The sequence below is a fragment of the Salminus brasiliensis genome, chromosome 2 (assembly GCF_030463535.1).
Source record: "Salminus brasiliensis chromosome 2, fSalBra1.hap2, whole genome shotgun sequence".
In the NCBI taxonomy this organism is placed as follows: Eukaryota; Metazoa; Chordata; class Actinopteri; order Characiformes; family Bryconidae; genus Salminus; species Salminus brasiliensis.
The window spans coordinates 43,977,324-44,001,488 of NC_132879.1; the positions used below are offsets into that span (position 1 = coordinate 43,977,324).

Genomic DNA, 24,165 nt, shown 5'->3' on the forward strand with positions numbered 1-24,165 from the left:
GTCTTCGTTGGAGTCAACGTCAGGTGACCGCTTTGGGCCCACATGTCCGCTATCTACAACGGAGAACATGGGACAGGTCCAATGAACGGAGTTTTGACATCGTGTGGCGACAGTGCAATCGCTCAGTGAGAAACTCCTTCTGGCAGGGGAAGGTTCTAGTAAACACTATATGCTTATTTGTCTATAGTAGCCTATTAGCAGAACTCACAATTGTGCACAAAATAGGCTCCAAACTTTAAACATGGCCATTTAGTCCATTTGCGACGCATTGTGTGTGTGTGTGCGTGCGTGCGTGCATGCGTGCGCGCACGTGTCAGGTCTCCAACAATCCAAAAATAATAATAAATAAAATTGGTCCATTATCATCCTACTACAACATATGGCTGAAATCAATCACTTTAAAAAGCAATTTATGTCTGCTGGCCCTCTTTAACAATGTCAGTTGATGTTAAGTTCTCGCTTAACAACAGCTGACTTGATTTTACTCCTGTTCTCCATGATGGTGTGTTAAAAGCCAAACAAGTATTGATCCCAGAAACCCATCTGGTCTTGATCAGATCCACTGCAAGTTTCACAAGACCGAAGTAAAGCCGATCACTAAACGCCTGACCCACGTCTACTCGTGTAATTTCACTAATGTGCACTAAGGTGGGAAGTAATCAACTTTCATGGATGATTCTCATAAGGCTGAGAGTTGCTAATGTCCTTAGACCCTTGGCTGGCACTCAGCAATTTCTTTCAATAAAAAATAAATTAATAAATTAATTCATATCCCTGTAAAAACAGATTACGACTTTAGGTCAAGCCATGGTATTAGCAGCAGATGATAGCCAGGGTTAATCCAGAGTTTGATCCCAGATTCACAGCCAGGAGCCACAGAAAGAGCATAACTGGCACTGTTCGCTCTAGGTTGGGATAGGAAGATGCCTCCTCTTGCCTCCATTACCATGTTAGCCAAAGCTTCTAACATCTAGCCGTTATCTTATCTAAGAAAAGGTTGTTATTGGAGAAAGAGGAGAGTTGTATCATGAACATATGAGCTCTTAATCTGCAATTTTAGGCATCACCCAGAGGACCATGACCCAACCCCTCCTTGGCTAATGAGCAAATGGGCATGGAGTGGCAATAACAAAATAAAAAAAATTAAAATTTTAACCATATTAATATACAATAAACACATGTTCTAATGCATGACACTCTAGTGAGATTTAATTCCCCATGCAAGCAGTACCAAGCATGACTCCGACTGGATATACTGGATGAAGGGTCTGCTAAAACATATTGGGAGAGGTGCACAGGCAAATTTGCCAGTAATTCAAAATAAAATTGATAAAATTGGTAAATTTGCTGTGTGGGCTAAATGAATACCCAAAATCATTCAGAAAGAACACATCATTTCTGACATTTGTTCAATGCTACCAAAGGTAAAAAATAACTGATACACTACAACCATCTTCAGCCTAATATTTCAAACCTGAACAATTGACCTGTAAGCATTATAAAAATACTGTGCAAAAATCCCAGATGCTAAAATTGACAAGACAGAACAGCCATTTCTGTAAAACAATGGGTGCTCTTCTTCAGTCAGGTAGAAAATGGTGCTCAACATGTGACTGGCTGGGACTTCTCTCCATTTAAAAAAATAACAGGTTATTGGCAGAACACGGTCGAACAGTGTCACAGGGGTCACTGCCACTGACCATCATCTAGAATCACAGACATAGAACACTGAGCAGAGTTCAATAGAAACACAAAGAAACCAAAACATCATTCCTCAGCCTCAGCTGCTGAGGACAACAGGGAAACATTACACATAAACCTTGCCAAACAATTAGCTACACAGAAAGAAATTATGAAATACTGTACAATGCAGAGATTTTTGTATAAGCCAGGAAGGCAAGAGGAACACCCAAAAACAAAGTATAGCAGCTAAACCCTCTCCAGTGACATTCAATAACCTCCAATTAACCTTAATGACTGCAAATTCTCTCACAGCCTTACTTATTTCTTTAGTAAATAAATGTTCAAAAATAGATTAGTTAGGAAATTGATTAGTTTTGCATTTTGTGTAAAGCTAAAAAAACTAAAGAGTGATACCATAGATAAACCACTTGAGACTATATAGATTCATTTTTGATGACTATATCGCTGCTACGCCAGGCTCGGCCTCCTGGCAACTGCACTATGTAACTTTGGTAAAGCAAGCAGGACAATGCTTGTGAGAACTGCACTTTTCACTGCCAGATGTGTGGATCTCAGCTTGTCCAAAAATGAATGTGTAAAGCATGTCTTTCAGAAAGGGGAATTGCATGGCAAGTTCCGAACAGCTTACAGATTAAACAGATCCACCTCCCTTCCATCCCACCTGCATCTGCATTAACTTGTTCTTAGTTACATGGCTGGATTTCCCCTTTAGCACAAATTAAAGAAAAACAATCTCTCCATTTAAGAGGACCTTAATACTACGAAGTTGCTGAGTCTGTTGCTCTGTATGTGATCACCCTGACTATCAGCATTTGTTTCACTGGTGTGTTACTGAGAAATAGGTCACTATAGACAGACTATTTTGACATAATTGTAGCAGAATGCAGGCCAAATTGGCAGAAAACTGAATGAAATTTGAAATTAGAATTTGGTTCCGTATTACATTTAAATATCGTACACACCTATATGTGCCAGTTATAGCATTAAGGCTCATTTATGCTCATTGTAAAAAAACTTTTGTCTGTACATTACGTCCATATTTGTGCAAGTTTACAGACACGGACGGAACAGAGCACTGGAAATCGTGAGCACAGTGTATCACTGCCATATGGACACGGCGAAGAAGAAACTCTGGCCGGAAAGAACTTGTGTTTTTAATGGCCTCACAGACCACCGCAGTTTACGATTTTAACGATAATTGTATAATACATGCAATACAATGCAAGAGGCTCTATTTAAATTTCATTTAAAGCTAGTGTTTAGTTCAATCCGGAGAAGAGACCAGATAGGACAGCAACAGGTTAAATACGACAACAGTTTATGGTCATGGTGACATACCTGGGGTCTGAGCTTTCTCCCAAAATCTCCTCCAACTGGTCTGTGAACTGGACAAACTGTGACAGGCCCTTTATGTGCTTCCTTAAGGGGTCAGATTCAGAGGGAGCATACCCTTTCCCACCTAGCTGTACTGCCCTAATAAATGATGTTGCTGCCTGTAAAGGGGAAAAAAAAAAATTAATAAAATAAACAACACACAACGAGTGCAATTAATGCAACATATTGGGTTCACAAGTGATGGGATGAATTAGCCAACGTAGGAGATTTCTACAATGGAAGGGGATGTTGCTTCACCCTCACCTTAAATCAAAGACTGGTCATTTAAGACATCATGTGCTTTTTAAAGTGCCATCCCAGCTTGTGTTAATCAACAGTTGTTATATTTGAGAAAGACATACACCAAATAAACCTTAGGTGCTTTGTTATGCATTTGAAAAGGTGATGAATTTACCAGAAAGAGAGACGTAGTGCTGTTGCGTGCTGCCCGTTTGAGGTCGGTAAAGGCTCTGTGCCCCAAAGAACGGCTAGGGATGTTGAGGGTGTGCGCAAGGGCTAAGTCGTTTTTAGTGTTCACCAGCAAGCCTAAATAGGAGCAAAAGACCCTTCTGACCACTCTCCGCACCTGAGGAAGGAACGCAAGGTTCGCATGCATGAATGACCAAACAAGCACAATCACTTGTGGCAGTACCTGAAACTGCACAGTGCAAAAAAGAAAGCCGAAAAGCAGCTCACAGTGATGAATGAAAAAACAGAGGAGAATAAGCAGCTGTAATATTTTAGGACTGTGGCAGTTTGACTGAATTAGGACATAAGCATATGGGAATAGCTGAGTAGCTTATTTTCACCTTAAACACTTCGAACAGACCCATTTCATAAACTTCAGTTTCAGTATTACGGTAGCAAAGTCCAGCACCTACTCTCATAAATCTGATGCTGACAGAGCAACGAGAAATAGTGCGCGCATGTGTGTGTATGTGCGTAGGGGGTGGGGGGGGAGGCCCGATTCCCAGTCTCAGCTCACATTGTACTGCACTTTCAAAACATCCGCATGGTAATTGAATTCACATTTCTCTCTTAAATCAGAGTGATATGATTTAACGTTCCTGTTAATAAGGGAGAGACCGGTCCTGGAGAGGCAACTAGAGTGCACAAGTGCAGAACTCACTGGGAAGGGAGAGAGGGAGAGGGAGAGAGTGTGTGTTTGCCAAGCAGGGAAACAGGAGAGCGAAAGAGAACACCTCTGCAGTGAAACACTGTGCCAATTAACAATTTGAACAAGTCCTTCTCTCTTCAGAATGAAACTGCAGAGGGGATAGGAAAAGTGAAAGGCCATTTTCCCAGGGTAAAAACTGCAAGTAGGCAAATTCATTGACACAGGATACTTGTAATACCTGCTAGGGCTGCACAATATATTGTTTTCAAATTGCAAGTGCAATAAGAGAATGCAGATGGATATGCAAATGAGTCCACTGCTTTCTGTTAGAATCCTGATTAGTCACAGATGTCTCTTAAGGAGTGTTTGTGCGCATTCTGACAAATCCTGGCATTTATGATCCAACAGCTCCGTGGACAAAAATAAAGTTAACTTATGAAAGAATACAGACTGGTCTTAACGGTTTTACACTGAGAGCAACAGGCAGGGATGGCCAATATGGCAAAAAGCATATTATAAAACTTATATTATATTCTTACACACAGACAAAAAGTGATCTAGTTACACAAGCAGTTAAAACTGGCATTAAAATCTACTTCTAATTATTTTATGTTAAAACTGCTGCACCGCATCCAATTTATGCTTTGTATGCACTTTGAACGCGTAGTTCATCAAGATGTTCACATGTTGAGTAATGAAGATATTCATGACACACTTAGAAAATATCATAAGGGGTTAATGAAAATATCGATATATCGAAGTATCATGATCATCTTGTTTTATAAGACTATTGTTGGCAAGAAACAGCTATTAATTAAAATTTTAATAGTTGCTTGCAAAGATTGGGGTCAGACAGTGGGTTATTTTGTGTTGTGTTTAAACAGTGCTGTACTCCAACTTCAGGTCCTACTGTTCCAATTGCATACATTTGATTTAACAAAGAAAATTAAATAAATAAACTGCATATTGAATTGCAAACCTTGCATCATGAGAGCCATCACATTACCCGGTTCTTGCCAATGCACAGCCCTAATGGTAGACATTTTCCATCTCTAACTGCAAGACATAACTGCAAATCATGATATGCAGCAATACCACTGCAATAAGATACTCTGTCTATTCGCACCAGTGGCAGCTGCACAGAGTAATGCCAAATCCTCTACTAAAGCCTACCTGCAAGCGACAGCGAGGAGCTCTGTTTGATGGGGTGGCTGGACACTGAGGAATCAGCTCAGTTTCTTCAATTGCCTCTGCGTTTCCATGCAGAAACTCAAACAGCTGCATCTAGGTGTGAAAACAATACCAGGAATAAGAGATTTTGTTAAATGATGCTCTGCTGAGATGAATGCCAGAACCCAACCTCAGGGGACCCTGGCTGACGCCACAAACTGCTCTCAGCACTCACTGCGGTGAGGGGATCCTCTGGGTCTTCATCTTGCCTCAACTGCTTGTACACATTATAGATGTCGATCAGATCCACCGTGTTTGTGCGCTTCAAAAAGCTGTCATACTCTTTACGGATGAGGTCATAATTCTCTGAAAAGGGGGAGCCGTCATGGGACAGGTGGAGCTTGTCCAGAAGCAAGCATTTCCAAGCCACCAGCACATCGCTCAAAGCCACACCGAAGTCTCCTCTTTCCTAGAGCAAAAGCAGAGACAAGCATCACACGCAAGAACGTTACAGGCCAAGTAATGGAAAACTTTACAGTTCAGCTGTACATTAAAAAAAACACCCATTTATCTAGAGGATCTCTCTGCCTTCAGTTTATAAGGAAAGGCATTTTTTAATGTATTTCTTGTCATATATTTTATAATATATTTTGCTCCCCGCATACAATATAGTAAATATTTAAGAATGACATCATGCAAAAGACATACAACTTTTCCTTAAAGCGTTAATTAAAAGAGTTATCAATGCTGTAGAAATGTTTCTTTGCCAACAGTGGCTTAAAAAATTTGACTGAAAAGATATATTATAAAATATAAAAGATTGTAACAAACATCATGTTGTTAACTTCCATCCATGCTAAAAAGCTGTTTACCTTGGGGGACTGCGGGAGGCATGGCAAAACATTAAACTTGCTACTATTGAGGTAGTCAATTTTGGGGTTTTTAAGGTGCGTTCAAGATCCTAATCCTGCTGTAAAACCTTTCCTTATCATCTTCAGCATTTTCACTGATGGAGTGGTAAATAAGTGCTTGCTAATAAGTAAGGGAATTAAGGACATTTAAATTTGCATGTACTGCTCTTCTGAGGTCTATGCACAGATTTTGAGGTTTACATTTGATGTTTACATTGAGGACTGTGGCATGGCAAAACAATAACCTTGCTACTCTCGCAGTAGGCAGTCCATTGTGCATTTTGAGGAGCATTTAAGATCATCATCCTGCTGTAGAACCTTTCCTCATCATCTTCAGCAGTTTCACTGGTGTGATAAATGGATTTTAATGGGATTTATTTAATTGTTGCTGCTGGTTCAGTGGGTTTTTTTTTTATAAGAAGCCTTGTTGTCTACAAGTGTCTCTTCTGGTAGAGCTTAACATTATATTTCAGTGCAGTCACTCTGCTGGTGTGATTATTATTTTCATTACATCACTGTTACCTGCTTGCAGACCTCAGCAGCAGCAAGCTGTAGGACCATCAACATATTGTCTGCTCCATGTATGGTGGTCCTCTCAGAGGCAAGAACCCGATGACACTCTCTTCTGAAAACTCTCACCACTGCTCTCAAGCTGTCCTCGACGGTGCCCATGATCCTTTGTTTACAAATGTGACACCATCAGACAAGTTAGGCCGTTAGAGCTCATTAACGAGTAGTAAGAGCTACACACTGATGTAAGAAGAAAATAGCCCGTATTATTAATCAGTAATTCATACAATTAGTTTTCTAGTTAAGATCAGAGCAACAATTTGTTACATGAGGACTTTCACAAGTCACACATCACCTAGATCAACTAGCCTGCACAAAACTTACCACAAGCGTTATTTCAGAGACAATACGATGCTTGGACAGCCAGCCCTAATAATGCCCAACAGCACACCTTTATAACTGTGGACTGTCCCCGTGAACGTTAAGTGTTTTGACCACAATCGCCGTCTAAAAATTTAAACCTACAGGAACACAACCGTCAGCCAATCACGTTTAAGTGCCCACTGTAGCCACGCCCCTCTCTCACAGATGGTGCGCTGCCGTCCGGCTCCTGCTCTCTTCAGTATTCATTTTGTGTCCAATATTTTGATTTTGGTATGCTAATATTTTATTCATACAAATCGATATACAGATGATCCATTTCAATATTTAAAAAATGTTCAGTAATTAAAGTATCAAAACCAGTTCATTCCAAATAAGCAACGTGTTTTGATGTAAGATAACATACAACTTACTTTTTAGAAAACGCGTTACTTCTTATCTGTTTGTTTTATTTTTTCGATTTAACACATACAAAAATTAACATTAGCAGTTTATGAGTCTAGCTGTCCTTTAGTGGAAACTGTAAGCAAGGATTGACACATTCCGCGATCTACATATCAAGATTTGAATCTTCAGTACTGTGCAATACCTTGTAGATCTGCGAATGTGCGCCTCCTGTTCAAACCGGAAAAATAGCCACAACCCGGATGTAAACAATGAAACTGTTTAAACGTGGTTGACGGCGCGTTAGGCTTGACTCTGGTATTGCTTTACGGAATTCTGATCCGGCATTGAGTTCAGTCAGGAAGACACTGACAGTATAACTTGTTTTGTCTGATCGTTTCATTGTTACTCGCATTATAGAGTTTAAGTTCGCCGTCGCAAGCTGAGTAAGTTACCAGTGTATCTTTAGCTAGCTAATGCTAATGCAAATGCTTAAGGCGGTGAGTCGGCGTGATCACCGAGTTATTATTACCAGTTTCATTGTGGCAAATAAAAGACAAAAACTGTCATTGTATTTTTTATGTTCGTTCCAGATTTGCAGTAAAGATTATCGTTACGTTAAAATGTTTTCAAGTAACCAGCTGGCTTTTAACTCACTTTGTGTGCTGAGGAAGCGTTTAGGACTGATTCGTCTGATTATTAAAAATGCAGATTATTATTATTATTATTAGGTTATTAAATAACTCAACGCCAACAACACAACGTAATGCAACGCATGTCACGTAATATATCGTCCCCGTCACTCAAAAAACCTCCCATCTCCAAAATGCCAACCTTACAGAGGTAGAAAAAGCCGCCTTTCCTTTCAGATCGAGTCAGTGTGAAAATGCTTAATTCCAGGTCGTTTTGGAGCTATTTATCAGGAAACTGTGATATAATGTAAACAATAACTGCAAGAGTTAAATTATTTCACATTTGCATTATTAATAATTACATATTGTTTCACAACGACAAAAATAATTTCTTTTTTGAATGACATCAATGGTATCATTACATCTCTTCTCTGTAGTGATTTATTGTTAGATGCAGTACTGCTAATCCCTTAATAAGCTCCTAACTTGATTAAACTTTAAATAAATAAATTTTATTTAACATTTTTTTTAAGTTTATATTTACTACATACTATTTATTTATACTTTATGGTATTTATTGATATTTACTATATATATTTATTTGCTTACTATATTTATCTTCTCACTACCCACAATGTTCAGATTGCTGTGTATGTATATATATATATATATATATATATATATATATATATATATATATATATATATGACTAACCAAGTTTTCATATAGACTTTGTTTGTGTGCATCGTAACCTGTATATCTTCCAGACACTGTCTGATTTGAGATCCCTGCCATTACTCCCATTTTTCCTATATGTGTCAAGACTCTGACTCTACTGTCCGGGGAAAGTGCAGTCTGTGTTCCTCATGATCCTATGATTGCTTTTGTCCCTGGCTTGTTCAGTAGTTTGTCACAAAAGAGCTTTTATGACAGTATATTGTAATCATGTATCAAGTTTCAGTTTCTGTGAATGGAGACTACAGTACTGAAGTAGTCATTGTTTATAATGGATATCTTCTCTGTGTTGTGCTGATTATGGTGTATTTCAGGTGCTAAGTCTAAAAGTTAAATTGTTTTCCTAACTGTGCTTTTGTTTGTTTCCCCCATTAGTGAAACCGGTGCAGCTGGGATAGGTATAATTGTTGCAGTTCCAGAATGCAGGAGGATCCGAGTCGCTCGGCTACCTACACAGTACCCTGTGAAGACTATGTTCATGTAGTAGAGTTCAGCCCTCATGACTGTGGCTCTGCAGGCTCTCTTCTGGCCTATGGGGGGAATCAGTATGTAGTGGTGGGCACCTGTCGTTTTAAGGTGAGGCCAGCATTTTATTATTGATCTTTGTACTGAATTGGTTTAAAGTCAGATGTTACCATTTGATGTTGGAATGTTTTTCTTTTAAAAAATCTGCATTTATCAGTTTTTTCAAAGTTCATTTTGTGAGATTAAAATCTCAATACAACCTTTTCTTTTAATATGCACAAAGTTGATCAGTTTAATTTCTGAGTTAATGACTGGAGTAATCTCACAAATTCTTGTAGTGATTTCACTGTTTAATTCTTGGCCTATTTAGGTCTTTTATTTAAAAATATTATTAATAATTCAGTTGTCTGTGAAGTACAGGACAGTTTGGTCTTATGGTTAATTACAGTTTTCAAATAATAAGTAACTGGGATATCTTGATTCAGTCCTGCGGGTCAAAGGCCAATCCAATCATCCAGACATATTTGGATTGCTTGGGTATTTTAAGCCTGATCTGTGCCCTGTTTTTGCTGGTGTTATCATTGTATCAGTGGCATGAAACTGATGATAATATACACTATATTGTCTATTGTAACAGACCTATTGATAATAGCTATTTCATACTTCCCTGTTCTTTACCATGCATCTCTGTACAATCACAGGGCTGTATTAAAAAAAGGCAAACATGCCTGGAATTGTTTGTGCAATTGGTGGTCTATAAACACTTAATTTTGTAACTGGATAAACCAAAATCGTCAATGTTGTCATCTCCACCTCACATAAAGCAGGCTGATCTCGATCCATTACAATTGGAGCACAATGATTGGAAACCCATTTTTATATCGCTGTATACCCCCAAAACTCAAGCGGGGCATGCTCACATTAGCTAATCTCTTAACTTATTCAATATTAAAATATGAATTCACCAGGAACCACATATACCAGTTGGAAAAAATAATGTATTCATTCAGCAATATGAACATTCAGCAGGAGATAAAAGCGTTGGTTGAGGACAGTAGAAAGAAAAACACAGCGACAAATGACGACCACTCTACACATACTTGCTTGGGGCAGTTATTTATTTATTTATTTAAAGTGACATACCTCAAAGCAATCGCTTCACTGTAGTGTGAATGCATTTTTTGTAGTGCATAATAGTTCACCACCACAACGGCAATCTCAGCTAACTGTCCTTCCATATTCTGATTTGGCTTTCTTACCAGCATATGAGTAACCAAAAAGTTCCAGATGTCATTGTGACCTTCACAGTTCCACTAAACTGCCATTTCGTCATAACAGCCTGCAGTGTAGAAAGGCAAGCTTCTTATAGCCTTTCTCTGTCTTGTGGCCAAAGACTTGAAGATATGTATAGTTGTCTATAGTTGTGGTTTTTTTTAACCATAACCAAGGGAATTGAAATTTCTAAACTGTGTATGTAGTGTTTTTTTTTTTTTAATTTTTTTTATTTGTATTTACATAATTTAAAGAATGACTATGTCTTTGCAGGAGGAAGATGTGGACATAGAAGGAGTAGAATTCAACACTTTACGTGCCTTTGTACATGGGGTTCGTGTTGATGCTCTTGCATGGAGTCCAGAGTCCAGGTTGGATAAACTACCACAAACTATCAGGTATGGGGTGGCTTTTTCCATTGTTTTTATTTGCATATTGGTCAGTGATATACATTGTGTGAACTTACATTTTAGTGCAAGAATGACAAAGAAAAATCAGCATTAAAATTGATCTATAACGCAGTGATATTGGTAGCATTTTTGGGTTTGACAGTAAGTGACCATATGAGTACTGAGACATGGTGTACAATACAATTGTACATGTACGGCAACATTTGATTTGAAAACTACCACCATTGATACTTCATAACACATGCATAAGCATTAAATAATGTATTTGTTATTTATAAGTATAAGTATTACCTAAAATGTATGAACTGCATATTTTGGTATCTGCAAGTGTTTTATAAAGTATATAAAAGTATATTAACATAAGATGACTGTCTACATCTGTCTCAAAGAAGGTGCATCATCCTTCACTATCCCAGCCTTGGTAGCATCATGTGATAATGGCCTAGCTACGATAGATTGGGGAGAAAAAATAATCACATGGTGGTGAACTGTTCTTTGGGAGTTCTTGGCACTGTATTGTGTGATGACTAGGGCTGCAACAGCTAATCAGTATTAATAACATTTGATTTTAACTTATTGCTTAGTTGGCTTGAAGGTGTTTACACTTCCCATTTGCATTGTGTGACAGAGGGTAAATGCTGATTTATGAGACTTATTGAAAAGTCTCTGACTGAGGTGCTTTTTACTTTTTGACCTCCCGATAATGTGAAAACCATATTGTAGGTCACTGAAAACGAATCCTGGAAGATCCTCTCCAGGGTGGAGATTTTTAAAACACTGTTTTCATGTGAACAGATGTTTTTAAAAAAGCTGGGGCTGGTTGTTGTGCGATGAGCTGCTATAGGGCTCATCACACAAGTGTGTCCGTGTTCAGTATTGATTTGATTGTCATAATGTCACCAAGCAATTCAGATCTGTTACTACACAGCACCTTGTTTTCTTTTCAAATGTGACTTAATAAATAGGCTGCTTTGTTCGAATAATAAATTTCCTTTTTGTTTGAAATACACTGTATGGACAAAAGTATTCAGACACCTGCTCATTCACTGATTCTTCTGAAATCAGTTGAACTTGTTTTTGTTGGAGTAACTGTCTCTACTGTCCAGGGAAGACTTTCTACGAAATTTCGAAGCATAGCTGTGAGAACTTCATTGCATTTAGTGACAAGAGCTTTAGTGAGATCAGAATGATCAGAATTGGTTGATCACCTCATCCCCAACTCAGTATTAGATCATCAATCCAGAGTACAGAATAACAATGAAGCAATGAATCGATTATGGACATAAAGTCATTAGTGGCAGCCCTAATAGGGATGTTGTTTGCTATGTGTCTCTTTACACACGTGTGTTTTGGGTCATTGTCTCATTGTCTGGCTGCATGATGACATTCCTCCCTGCTAGACTGAACAGCCGTCAGAATGTTTCTGTAGACTGACTGCATTAGTTCCTGAAATGATCAGTCTGGCTAATCGTCTGTTTGTGTTTCAGATTTTGCACTGCTGCAGCTGACAGAAAGCTAAGGCTGTTGACTTCGGATCTTCAGAATCGTCATGAAGTAAAGGTAATCTACAGCTTTTTAGAGGAGGACATACATACAGTGCTATATGGAATTGTTGCAGTATGCAGTGTGATCTTATTCTCATGGTAGAAATTTAACCTGTAACAAAGGTAAAAACCACAACAACAACATTCTTATTTATCCAGCAGAATACAGAACATGCCACATATTGATTGAGAAGGTGAACCTTGGGTGAGAAGGGTAGGATGAGTAATATAGCAGAAACACTTTATATAGGTAAAAAATCGCAGATCACCTGGGCTTCCAGTGTTAAAAGGGAGAACTGTCTTCACTCTTTTGGGAAGATGCTCCACTAAATTGCACTAATCTGATTGCATACAAGAGCATTAGTGAACTCAGGCACTGATGATCACAAATGCTACTCCAGCTCATCCATGGAGATTATATATGCTGTATGTGCATTTGAATGTCATTAGCACATGTAATTAGACAAGGGATGCCCAAACCTTTGCATAAGGTTTTTATTTTATTAGATTTATTTTCCCCCCTTTCAGTCTAGTAAAATAGCCAGCACTCCTTTTATTGATATATGAACATGGTTTGTGTGACATGAGCATCACATTAGAAATAATGATTTATCATGTTTCCCATCCATACTTAAGGATAATCATTTGAAAACTGGGTAATGAGAGTAACTAGAATTAGGCGTTGATTAAGGTATAGATTTCACCTGGCCTGTTTTAATTGGGTTTGCTTGTTACTTGTTATGTGCTGGGTTACCTACATTACCAAATGAGAAGCCACTGGTGTCCAACAAAAAAAGCATGTCAAGATTACTAACACGATCTAGATATTCTATGGTACTGGAGCTGTGGACATTAGCTTATACTTTGTGTTGCATGTGCAGCATTACATTTGGAGAAAAACGAACACTGTGCATACCAACACCAACACCTCATCCCAGCTGTCAAGCATGGTGCAAGGAGCAAAATGGCTTCTTTGCTGCCTCAGGGTCTGGACAGCTTGCAACCATTGAAGAACCAATTCCCTCCTGAAGTGGATTGCAAGTTGTATCAGAATGACAGTCCAAAAACACAGGAGTAATTGATTGAAGTTTTTATGTATTATTATGACTAATGAACAGTTATCCCACGAAAATCATGATGGTCAATTTGATACTGGATTGCTAAGCAGAACTACAGGACACGCCACTACAGGCACTACATTTCCCATAATGCCCCAGCGTCTTTCCAAAAGCACACAGAGCCAGTTTATTCGTTTTTTTTGAGAAGAGTAATGGACATTCGTAAATATTTAAAAGAAAGCCAGACACACAACTGACAAGGCAATGATGGCTCATAGCTATATGTTTTGGTTATGGTCACTTATAACCGACCTAAATTAAACATTAATTAATTAAACCTGGTTCATTTTTGTTAGCATAGGGGTTATTTATGCTAGCTAATAAAAAGGGCATTGATAACACAAGCATGCAAAATGAGCATTGTGATATAGCCAACACTAAACTACTTATCTTTAAAGCCTGTGTTATCTTGCTGACATGAGTTGATGGGCATATCACATCATGTTGGGTTCTGCCACAAAGGAAATATTTCATGCAGTTGTTGGACAGTAATATTAATAATTAATTAATTAATAAATAACTAATAATAATAACTAGTAATAGTATTACTATAATTAGTATTAGCATGATTATTATTAGTGCATCATTAATATAAATACTAATGATATTAACTAGTAATATTAGCATTAATGTAAGCTGCTCCAGTTGCGCAGTTGGCTTGAGGTTGGGGTCTCCATGTAGCTTTCATGTCGCAGACTGGATGGGGCTGGAGTCACATAGTATGTTTGTAAGGGGACCGCACATGAACACACATAGTGGGGAAAGTGTATGTATGTATATATATTATTATATTATATTATATATATATAATTAACAAAAAAAACTAAATCTAAATAATGGAAATTGGTTCAATTAGAGATTAGAGGTTCCGAATGCTGGTTTCAATTAATTTTTGATTAACTGCCCAGGTATTGCCTGGCTTGTCCTTGTAGAGCTGGGGAGATTATCGATATATAGCAAAGCATTTTTATTAAACTATGCAAAACTACTACTTTTTTTGTACCAAAATGACAAATGACTGGGCGTGTTTTTTTTTTTTTGCTTGTTTGTTTGTTTGTTTTAGTGTTAACATGTTGTGATTTATTTATTTTTAATATAGAATGTACTAGTAAGGTTCAGTACCTCTACTGATGTTTAAGAGACCCACTGTGCACAAATCCATACATAAACATTCTTTTGTCAGTTCCAATTTCTCTGTGTCCACAGTAGTTAAACAGGGCTTGACCATGGTCTCTCCTTATATTGCAACTGTGCATATGTGTGTGATTTTCATGTTTCCTGTGTTGCCTAGGTAATGGAGGGACACACCAGCTACATCAATCATGTAGTATTTGAGCCTACAGAAGGAAAGCAAATGGCATCGGTCAGTGATGATCACACTTGCAGGTCAGTCAAAGCCTATGCGTGTGTGTGCCTGTGCGCCCGATTGTGTTCTGTTCTCTGTTAATGGTGCAGAAAGTCTTGACCACGTTTTCCAATGCGAAACCCGACCCTAAGCACAACACACCCTGCCGCTGCTTTGCGTAAGTGCGAACTGCCCGTCGGCCCCCGTTTCTCTTAGTAATTGGTTAAACGTGGAAATCCAATCAACAGCTGAGGCCCTTTTTCCTCTCCTCAGCAACAGTTAACGAGTGCCTCGGCCTCGGCCGAATCAATCAGCTCCTGAGGTAAATGTGGTTTCCCGTTAATCCAAGGTAACTTAAGCGAGCACTCCAGGAGTCTCAGGGCTTCCCTTTTACGTCAGAGATGTGTAACTGACACACCTGGACGCCGCAGCACTGTCGGCTACAGTGGCCAAGGGGGCCAGGCGCTTTTCCGCCCCCTTTTTTTTATAACCCACAAAACCAGGAAATCAAAAACCCCTAATGGCTTCAAGGTGGATTGGAACCAAAAAGAGTTTTCTCTTATATAAAGTCATTCACAGCTGGAGTGTGCAGTGCTGATCCAGGATTATGGTGATTTTGGTCATTAAAATAGATCATACATCAGCATTCTTGCTGTGCTCTGTGAACTCGCAGCCAGATCCAGACCTTCTGGGTGATGTTGTTTAGACGTTTTAGGGTGGAGGATTTGCCTTTGAACTGTTATGCACACTTTTATCCACAGGATCAAGTCATTAACATGTGTTGATAAAACTTCTCAGAACAGTACTGACCTACACTCTTATGAAAATGGGTTCTTCAGTGGTTCTTTAAAGGTTCAGGGACAGTTGTAGCCTAAAGGTTAAGTAAGCAGGCTTGAGATTGTAAGTTCACTGGCTCATCTCTTGGACCGGCAGAACATAGGGGTCCCTCTCTCCTGTAACTCCCAAATTCTCCCTGGGCACTGAGGTGGCTGCCCACCGGTCTGGGTGTATGTACACTTACATTGAGCTATGACTGCTCCATAAACCTAAAAGTAAATTGAAACAGTTTCTACATCAATATCTTCATCTTTGATATCATTTCTGGGCTGTTATCTGAAATCATCATTGTGCATACAGGGTCCTTACATTATTCATTTAGTGGTGCTGAAAGTCCCACATTTCTTTTTTACTCGCCATGGCCAAGATCCCTTAATGTCCTGGTAGCGACTGTGATTGACTACAGCTGGTAGCTTCTCTGTGCCCACATAAACAGGTGTTGCTTTGACACCATTCATTGGATTGGCCAACACACAGTACAGTAGGAAAGCCCAACGAGCTCAGTGCAGGTCATTAATGTATCTTAAAACCATTTCTAAACAACTGCACCAGTGCACCATTTCACCAGTTCAAACCGTTGTCGTTAAGAACAAGTCATTGGGAGGCATTATCACTTTGCCAAGATCTAAAGAAAATACCTAAATGACTTGTCACCCTAACTGACAAGAAAGTGGTTTGGATGCTCAGGAACAACTCAGTAACCATCAAAGGCACATGCCTGCCATGAACAGGAAGGTGCTGGAACACCGGTGTCGATTATTAGAAGCTGCTAGGACATCAGCTCACCTAAAGTTCGCAGCTGACTGTTTATCAATAAACAAAAAGGTAACTTTTATCAATAATTTATTCATAGTTCTCACCACAGGAGGAGGGGCCCCCCTTGTGAGTCTTGGTTCCTCCCAAGGTTTCTTCCTCCAGCTCTGAGGGAGTTTTTCCTTGCCCCTGTCACGGTTGGCTTGCTCACCGGGGGTCTTAGATTTTCTGTCTTTTACTAATTTTTGATTTTGTGAAGCTGCTTTGTGACAACAACAGTTGTAAAAAGCGCTATACAAATAAATTTGACTTGACTTGACTGTTTTGTTGCCAGTGCACCAAAGTCCTGTTTGCGTTTCAAAATTCAGAGAACTCACTGAAAGTCTGGTATTGCCATGGCATTCATGTCCATGTTAAATGTATGTAAAACATCGAATCTCAACTGCCATGATTTTCATGTGTATGTTTAGGTGTGTGAATGAGACCAAACTAGCTTAGTCCACCGCATGTGTCCTTTCCCAGTTTTTATTATGTCTAGACATGTTACTCTCCGCTGCTATTTCACTTTTCCTTGCTCTCTTACCATACAAGCAGCGCCACTGTCAGCATGCAGCCCGCCACTGACCCGGTCCTGTAGCGCTACTATAATGTTTTGCTGCACTCGTCACCCCGGGCGGAGTTCTGCACACAGACGTTCTGTTGACGTTGGTGGAGGTTTCAGTTGGAGGTTGGGATGAAAGAGAGAATGTTGGTTTTTGTCACGGTTGGGGGCGAGAGCCTTACAGTGAGTAGTTCGAAATTAATGGGCTTCATCTCTTGTTCGACCCAGCCAGAAGCTGGACAGACTAAGATCTCTGCTGAAAGCCTCTGATCCCTTGGATGAGTTAGCTTCAACAACCTATCTAACTCGCAGTATGAATCTATTAATCCACTCCAAAAATGCACACTTTGATAGTATATCTACTGATCAAGGGCATTTACCTTGCAGTTAGTGCTGACTGTGATGAAGCGGCACTTTGGGAACTCTCAAAGGGCATTGGAAAGAGCTCCCTTTCTTGTGCCACACGGACGTTATCTGGTGTGTATGTGTCTGTGTCTGTGTGTGTGTGTGTGTGTGTGTGTGTGTGTCTCTGTGTGTGTGTGTGGGGTAGAGGGCCAGAGGAGGCCTGCTAGAGGAAACATCCGCCGTGAGCCTCTTAGTCTCCCTCCCCTGTTGGGCCAGAGAAAACAGTGGAGTGCTCCATCTGCAGAAAGATTTAAACTCTGTCACGTTGAGAAAATATAGGACGCTGGAGAAAGAGTGTGAGAGGGAAAGAGAGTGAGAGAACAAGGGAGATGCCTTTCAAGTGAGCCCACACAAACTGCACTTTTGATGCAAGTGGGAGTGGTCGGTCTCAGCTGGTCTGAGCTGTTTTTGCATGTGTGTCTGCCTTTGCACGTTGACATATAGCATGTGGTGCGTGCCTTAACAGTGTCCACAAGACCTTTTACTGCTCTCCCAGCTGTAGTATTTGTTCATAAAATCATTGTTATCTCTTCCTTCAGTGGCACTTGGTAGATTTACAGCTGTCTGTCAGCATGTTACTTCACATTTCTGTGTGTTGTGGGGTGTGGTCCTTGCACGGAGATTAATTTGATGATCAGTGCATGTTTATTTCTGTTGGGGAATACAGCATTTTGCAATGCCATCTACAGACGAAGTGTGGAAGTGCAGGTCAAACAAGGGAATGCTGAGTTGACGGAGTTCATTCCTGTAGAGGAAAGCACACCTGACTAATCTGGTTCCTGGTGGGAGCAACAATTCTGTGATTTTACAGCTGTATAGTGCTACTTTTCACCACTTGGCCTACTATATATTATCCAAATAGGGGGAAAAACAAATCATCTCTGTATGGTTTCTATACAGGTCAGATTAAAGCATATATACCACAACACTCAAGCTAGAGCATGACCATGATCCCCAGGCAACTTCGTCTGGCTCTTTTCACCTCAGTCTCAGTTCTTGCACTCAACGTAGCTTGTACAGTTTCTAAGGCGTGGGAAAAGGCAAATGAACCAGTGTTTGTTTTCCCATCCCTGATCTACCGCACCATCAAATGCTTCCCATTCTTTTAGCGTTAACTGTGTCTGGCCGTGTCATGTTATTCCATGGTACCACATCATGTGTTGCCTAGTTCTTATGCAACGCTGGTGCTGCTATGTCAGCACCTGCCCCCGTCTTGTTTATGTGCCTTGCCTCTTAACCTTCATCTGCTGGTGTTTGCGAGGACTGGCTCGGTCATGTTTCTTTTTTATTCTCCTCTTTTTCATTTGAGTGCACAGTTAGTTCATCAATGAGCGGTCATGGCTGGTGGTTTTTGGTGTTGCGTGCGATCAATCCCTCTCTCTTGGCAGGGGCGCTGAGTGTATGGGTTGCGACCATTGTTTGTGTGGTGTGGTCTAAAACCTCACTTGCTGGATAAGAGGGTCTGCTCGGGACAGGCAAACCCTAGGAGCTGTGCACTTGTGAGCATGAATAGCTGGCCGGAGGCTTGCCCCGAACCACAAAAGTGGAGGGTCCACTGAGCTGAAGTGTGTTCTTCTTCACCATAGCAAATGAGAATCCAAAAGGATGTATGGCTGACCTTTAGGCGAATTTGGGGTACTTTGGAGCTTCTTCGCATTAAATCGGCTCAGCGCCATCATCAGGCAGCTTCCTAGGATCATTCCCAATCACATAATAATTTCTCTACCAACCCCCCCACCCCCACCCCCCCTTCACTACTTCTATGCTGTGCTTTCTAGATTCCCAGAAACCCCTGCAGCAAACTCATCCCATTCGGGGAACCCATTCACTTGGACTGCTCTTGATGTGGTAAACCAAGGATCCTTCTCTCAGGATTACCCGACTTCTCTGTCCAAGTGATTTATTACATCCGCACGCAAGGCCTCTTGCTGTATATGTGCTCTCTGTGGCCAGGCTGTCTTCACAGCTTTGTGAGAGGCCAGATTAAAGGGCAAGAAAGCCTCTTTCCCCAGGTTTCCCCAGGCACTGGCAGTCTTTATCATCCCTTGGATACTGGTCAAGTTGCAGAAGTGAAGATTTATGGCATACAAGAACCTTTGCTTGAGAAAGCAGTCGTAACATCCCCATTCATGACCTCTTTATTGCGTATTTGTCACCTGGTCCTTTTTCCTTGGGAGATGTAACCATTTCAGTTCCTGGAGAGCTGTAACACTTATTTGCCCACTAAACAACCTCCCATCCAAATGTGCACTCACTACAACATATTAGTCCATTTTATACATTAGCTTGTTCTCTCACCAGATATTTCTGGTTTCTGTTAGAATTTAAAATAATTTAGCTGTAAGAAAGTTGTAATGGGACAGGCTACTTGCACACTGTATCCACATTGTGGGTAGAGACATCAGAGGGCTATTTTTGGACCCTTTTTTCTAAAAGCCTAATTGGGTGCCTATTAGTTTCATTTTGGGCTTGATTAAGAGCCTGGTTCTGATGGCTCCTTTTTTAGCTCCCATCTCCTTTGATTTGTTTTTGCTTTCAGGCTTCCTGTGTGTGAGAGAACAGAAATGGAATTAGAACACTTAAGGACAAGGATGGCATAATATCCCCAGTTCTGGCTTCTTTTATTTCCTGCTTTTGGCTTCTGGCCCACTTCCTCTGTGACCGTGACCTCTTGTCCTTGCACCACTGGTTGTTTTGAGGAAAATGGGGTCATACCATGCCTCTTGTGCCCAAAGTCTAGTACTTTTTTCTGGTCAGTGCTTCCCAGGATTGCCAAGTCATAGCTTTATTTTCCTGACCGATATAGTTTATTTTTATAGGTTGAAGTTCATGAACTTTAGGTTGGGTTTAGGCTTTTTTTGCAAAGAGCCTTATAAATGTCAGTTTCAAAACTGACAACCCCCCAGTGATTTGTGTGTTCAGATAGCATATGCTTTAAATAAATGCTTATCCGGGGGATTTTATGATTATATACTCAGTTTTGAGAGGTTCCAAGAAAGCTGAAAGAATTCTAGATTTCTTCATCACATCTCCCCTTCATGCATGCTTTCCAAATCAATTTGTAATGTCATAAATACACTTAGGAGGACACTCGGATAATATATTTAGTTAAAATGGCACCTTGGCAGCTTGAAAACAGAAATACGGTTGCATGAAAAAATATTACCCTATAATAACATATAATTTTTTTTCAGTCACACATTGACTTTTAATCTATTTTAACAATATTAAGAGATGAACATCATATAACTAAACAAATAAAACGGAAGACGTTAATATGTAAAATAAAAAAACAAAACGTGGGGGGAAACAAAAAACAAAAGTCAAGGCACGTCTCAAATCATCTGTCCAAAGGACATTGTTCCAGACGTCCTGGTCTTTGGGTGTTTTCTTGCCCCATAAGTTGTTTCTGCAGGAATCTGCAGGATCTTGTAGAGGTTTTCCAAAAAAATATGTACCACAATTAGTATGAAATAACCCTAGGGGGAAGTTAAAAATGTAAAGACTAGCTTTTTAAACTGAGGCCCTTTTGTTTTTGCAGGGTTTGGGATCTGGAAGGCAATGAAACTGTCTCATTTCGACTATGGTCTCCAGGTGTCAGTGTATGCTGGCACCCTGAGGAGGTCTTTAAGGTGAGTTCCTGTTAGTACTGGGTATCAATTTGTAATAAGTATTGTAATATTTCATATTCGGTAAGACTGATGGAATTACTCCAGTGTTTTAGTCATTCAGCATCATATTTCAGTACCTAAGAAGCTAGGCCAGAATTCTAGTGAAGATACTAAGATCGGAACCTTTGGAACAGGTTGGATTGTAAAATAAAATAAAAAAATACATTACATAAAAATTGATTCATTCAGAAATCAACAGTAATGGAGAATCACTTTCTCCAAATTCAGTACTGAAGATGCACAGCCTGTAATTCCTGTGCTATGAATGGTATTAATTTTAGGCTCAGCCTAAGAGGTCTGATTGCTTACAAGTGTTTGTAAATAATTAACCTTCATAGCAGGTTTTACACCCTCACAAATAAATGCACCAGTATAACAGCTATGTTATTCAAAATGCCAAAAGGTCTGAGCAGTTTCCTTTGGTTTCTCCCAGCTTATGGTGGCCGAGAAGAAAGGTACAATTCGTTTCTATGACCTGGTCACCCAGCAGGCAATTCTGTCTCTAGACAGTGGACAGATGCCACTGATGTCTGCTGATTGGTGCCTTACCAACACCATTAAAGTAGGTGCTGTGGTTGGCAGCGACTGGGTGATTTGGGACATTACTCGCTCTAGGTAAGGACGCTTTTGCTTTGCTCTTGTGGTTTACATGAAGCATTTTGATCATTTTTGTGTCTCAGGAACACTAGAAAAATATAAAAATGAAAGTTCAGATTATGATTACCATACCTTACTATACTATATATGAGACAAGGCACAGGAGCTGTTGAAAATTCATTGGTTAGCATATATTCCTTACACCAGGAATCACCAGTACTTACAGCACAGTTTGATGATTTTCTACTCTTCCAACTCAGAAGTTAATTACCAGATTTAGGCGGTGTGTTAGATCATGGAAATCACCTAAAGGCCAATTGATGCTTCTGCATCTGATCCAGCACATAGCCACATGATTCATGGATTGTGTGTACATCTCCTGTCTTTTGTTTCAGATATTTTAGTAAAGGAAAAGAACAGCTATTAAACATAATTCGCTCAGTTTCAGTTGCCATTGTTTGTAATACGCCTAAGCGAGATTAAGAACCTTAGCAGGATTAAGACCCCCCCGCCGATTGTACCTGCGTCCAGATTACTGACACGTCTACTCACAAATATAAACTCAGTGGTGTAGGCCACTTGCACAGCCTACAGCAGACTCAGCGTTGACTCAACACAGAAGCATAAATCGGCCTTTAGTGTGCTTGAGGAAGTGGTGACCCCTGCAAAACTCCCTATTTTCCCTATTATAGGCCATTTTTTTCAGTTAAATGATGAAATACTGTATATTCAATGCTGATTATTACAGAGCTGTGTAGGACAGGGAGTGATGAATAAGAATTTAAGTGAACGCTCAGTAAAAAAAGTTTGTTTTGCTAATAGTTATCCTCAGGAGAAGAGACCAGCCCATTTGGACAAGGCACGGCTCTTCAGGTAAACAATTCGTAAAGCTAACATTTCTTACTTTCAGCCTCATTCTTGTCTTGTGTACCAAAGCTGATGATGGTTCCTCCTTTTCTCTCAGGTGGTCGAGAGCGAATGAAAATCTGTTCTCCACTACTGGCTGTCCAGGAAAGATCAGCAGTCAGTTATTGGTTCATCACCTTGGTCATCCTCAGGTAAATGAAAATTACATTGTGTACATTATGTACATGCACATAATTTGGGACGGTTGTATAGTTTTAGCGTGTGCTACCACGTGCCTCATTTATACACTCTATAATCTTTATCTTTGCAGCCTGTGATGATTGGCTCATCCTCAGTGGGGGCAGGCCTTAGCTGGCACAGGAACCTCCCTCTATGTGTCGTTGGCGGAGACCGAAAGCTCTCTTTCTGGATGACAGAAATGTGAGCTGGTATCTAGGGCAACTCCTGTCATCTGAAGAATGTGTCTATTTTTGTAACCCTTTTCTCCAATAAAGTGTCATTTTCCCCACATACTGTCATTGTGTTGTGGCTAACCAGTGTGTCTTCATGTGCCACTGTGGGTCAAAACCCAGACAAACAGTTGTGGAAACTTCTGTTTCTGTAAAGGGCTTGTGTGCGTGTGTGTGTGTGTGTGTGGGCAAGTGCTTTGTTCTTTGTCCTTCTTTCTGTGAAGAGATGTATCTGTGTTTCTGTGTTACTGTGTACTGTGGTGTGTCCTGCCAAGCCACAACAGGAGTGAGTCACAGGTCACCGAACGGCAGGAAGAAGGGGAGGAACAAAACAATCTCTCTACTCTACAGGTGCTCACCTTCAAACAGGCACACGGTGTAGAATCAGCCCCTACCAGTGGGTGCCCATCCTCTAGCAGACACTAAAGGAGCTGTTTGACTATTGTTATCTGATAATGAATTTGAACTCGTCACCCTCATCAAACTTGGAATCTTGGAAGAGGAATCGCAGGTCATCGCACAACAAGAACCGGGACGTTCTACCTCTGCTTTGTTCCCCTTCACTTTGGTCAGATAACAATCTTGGTAGTTTTGCATTTCCCTACATAATGTATTTAAATTGAAGCATCAGATGATATAGATAAATACTCACTGTTATGAAAAGATGAACCAGTAAACATTAGTACTTATAGAGGGATTTCTAAGCACTTCAGACAGATTTTATATAACAGTTATACTAGTTAAAGGCATATTACACATTGTACACACATGCCTTGTCTTGTTGGTGCAGTTGAGTGTAGTTGGGTCTCAATAAAAACACGTTCTGAGCAACATTCGCTCTCTGTTTTCGCTTCTCTGGGCTCGGCGTGCCAGCTGCTGCGCTACACAGGCAGGACAACGCTAGCAAGAATT

General features: G+C 40.1%; 2 protein-coding genes across 3 annotated transcripts in view; one reads left to right on the forward strand and one right to left on the reverse strand.

Annotated features, from left to right (window-relative positions):
- Positions 1 to 7,204, reverse strand: part of parpbp (PARP1 binding protein) — a 47,739-nt gene extending 40,535 nt beyond the window's left edge. The window contains exons 1-6 of the mRNA XM_072672885.1: positions 7,171 to 7,204; positions 6,799 to 6,952; positions 5,601 to 5,834; positions 5,369 to 5,479; positions 3,494 to 3,664; positions 3,043 to 3,197 (exon numbers count right to left, since the gene is read on the reverse strand). Coding sequence (XP_072528986.1) covers positions 3,043 to 3,197; positions 3,494 to 3,664; positions 5,369 to 5,479; positions 5,601 to 5,834; positions 6,799 to 6,948 — 821 coding nt within the window. The 5' untranslated portion in view covers positions 6,949 to 6,952; positions 7,171 to 7,204. The remainder of the gene's footprint in view (positions 1 to 3,042; positions 3,198 to 3,493; positions 3,665 to 5,368; positions 5,480 to 5,600; positions 5,835 to 6,798; positions 6,953 to 7,170) is intronic.
- Positions 7,205 to 7,831: 627 nt separating this feature from the next.
- Positions 7,832 to 23,322, forward strand: nup37 (nucleoporin 37). Of its 2 annotated transcripts, none has more exons than XM_072673894.1 (10): positions 7,832 to 7,997; positions 9,295 to 9,495; positions 10,930 to 11,054; positions 12,554 to 12,626; positions 15,020 to 15,114; positions 21,211 to 21,301; positions 21,774 to 21,955; positions 22,760 to 22,810; positions 22,902 to 22,995; positions 23,115 to 23,322. In XM_072673894.1, exons 2-10 carry the CDS (start codon positions 9,340 to 9,342, stop codon positions 23,226 to 23,228), a joined length of 981 nt encoding a protein of 326 aa, XP_072529995.1. In that variant the 5' UTR covers positions 7,832 to 7,997; positions 9,295 to 9,339; the 3' UTR covers positions 23,229 to 23,322. The 2 variants fall into 2 exon arrangements, with proteins under 2 accessions (XP_072529995.1, XP_072529996.1); XM_072673895.1 differs by lacking the exon at positions 7,832 to 7,997 and adding an exon at positions 8,314 to 8,394.
- The last annotated feature ends 843 nt before the right edge of the window (positions 23,323 to 24,165 follow it).

Excerpts from the sequence above, each read along its gene's own strand:
- nup37 (XM_072673894.1), top strand. The coding sequence starts at position 9,340 with ATGCAGGAGGATCCGAGTCGCTCGGCTACCTACACAGTACCCTGTGAA. Across the intron at positions 11,055-12,553 it reads AAACTACCACAAACTATCAG|ATTTTGCACTGCTGCAGCTG; the intron begins GTATGGGGTGGC and ends TTTGTGTTTCAG. Across the intron at positions 22,996-23,114 it reads ATCACCTTGGTCATCCTCAG|CCTGTGATGATTGGCTCATC; the intron begins GTAAATGAAAAT and ends TTATCTTTGCAG.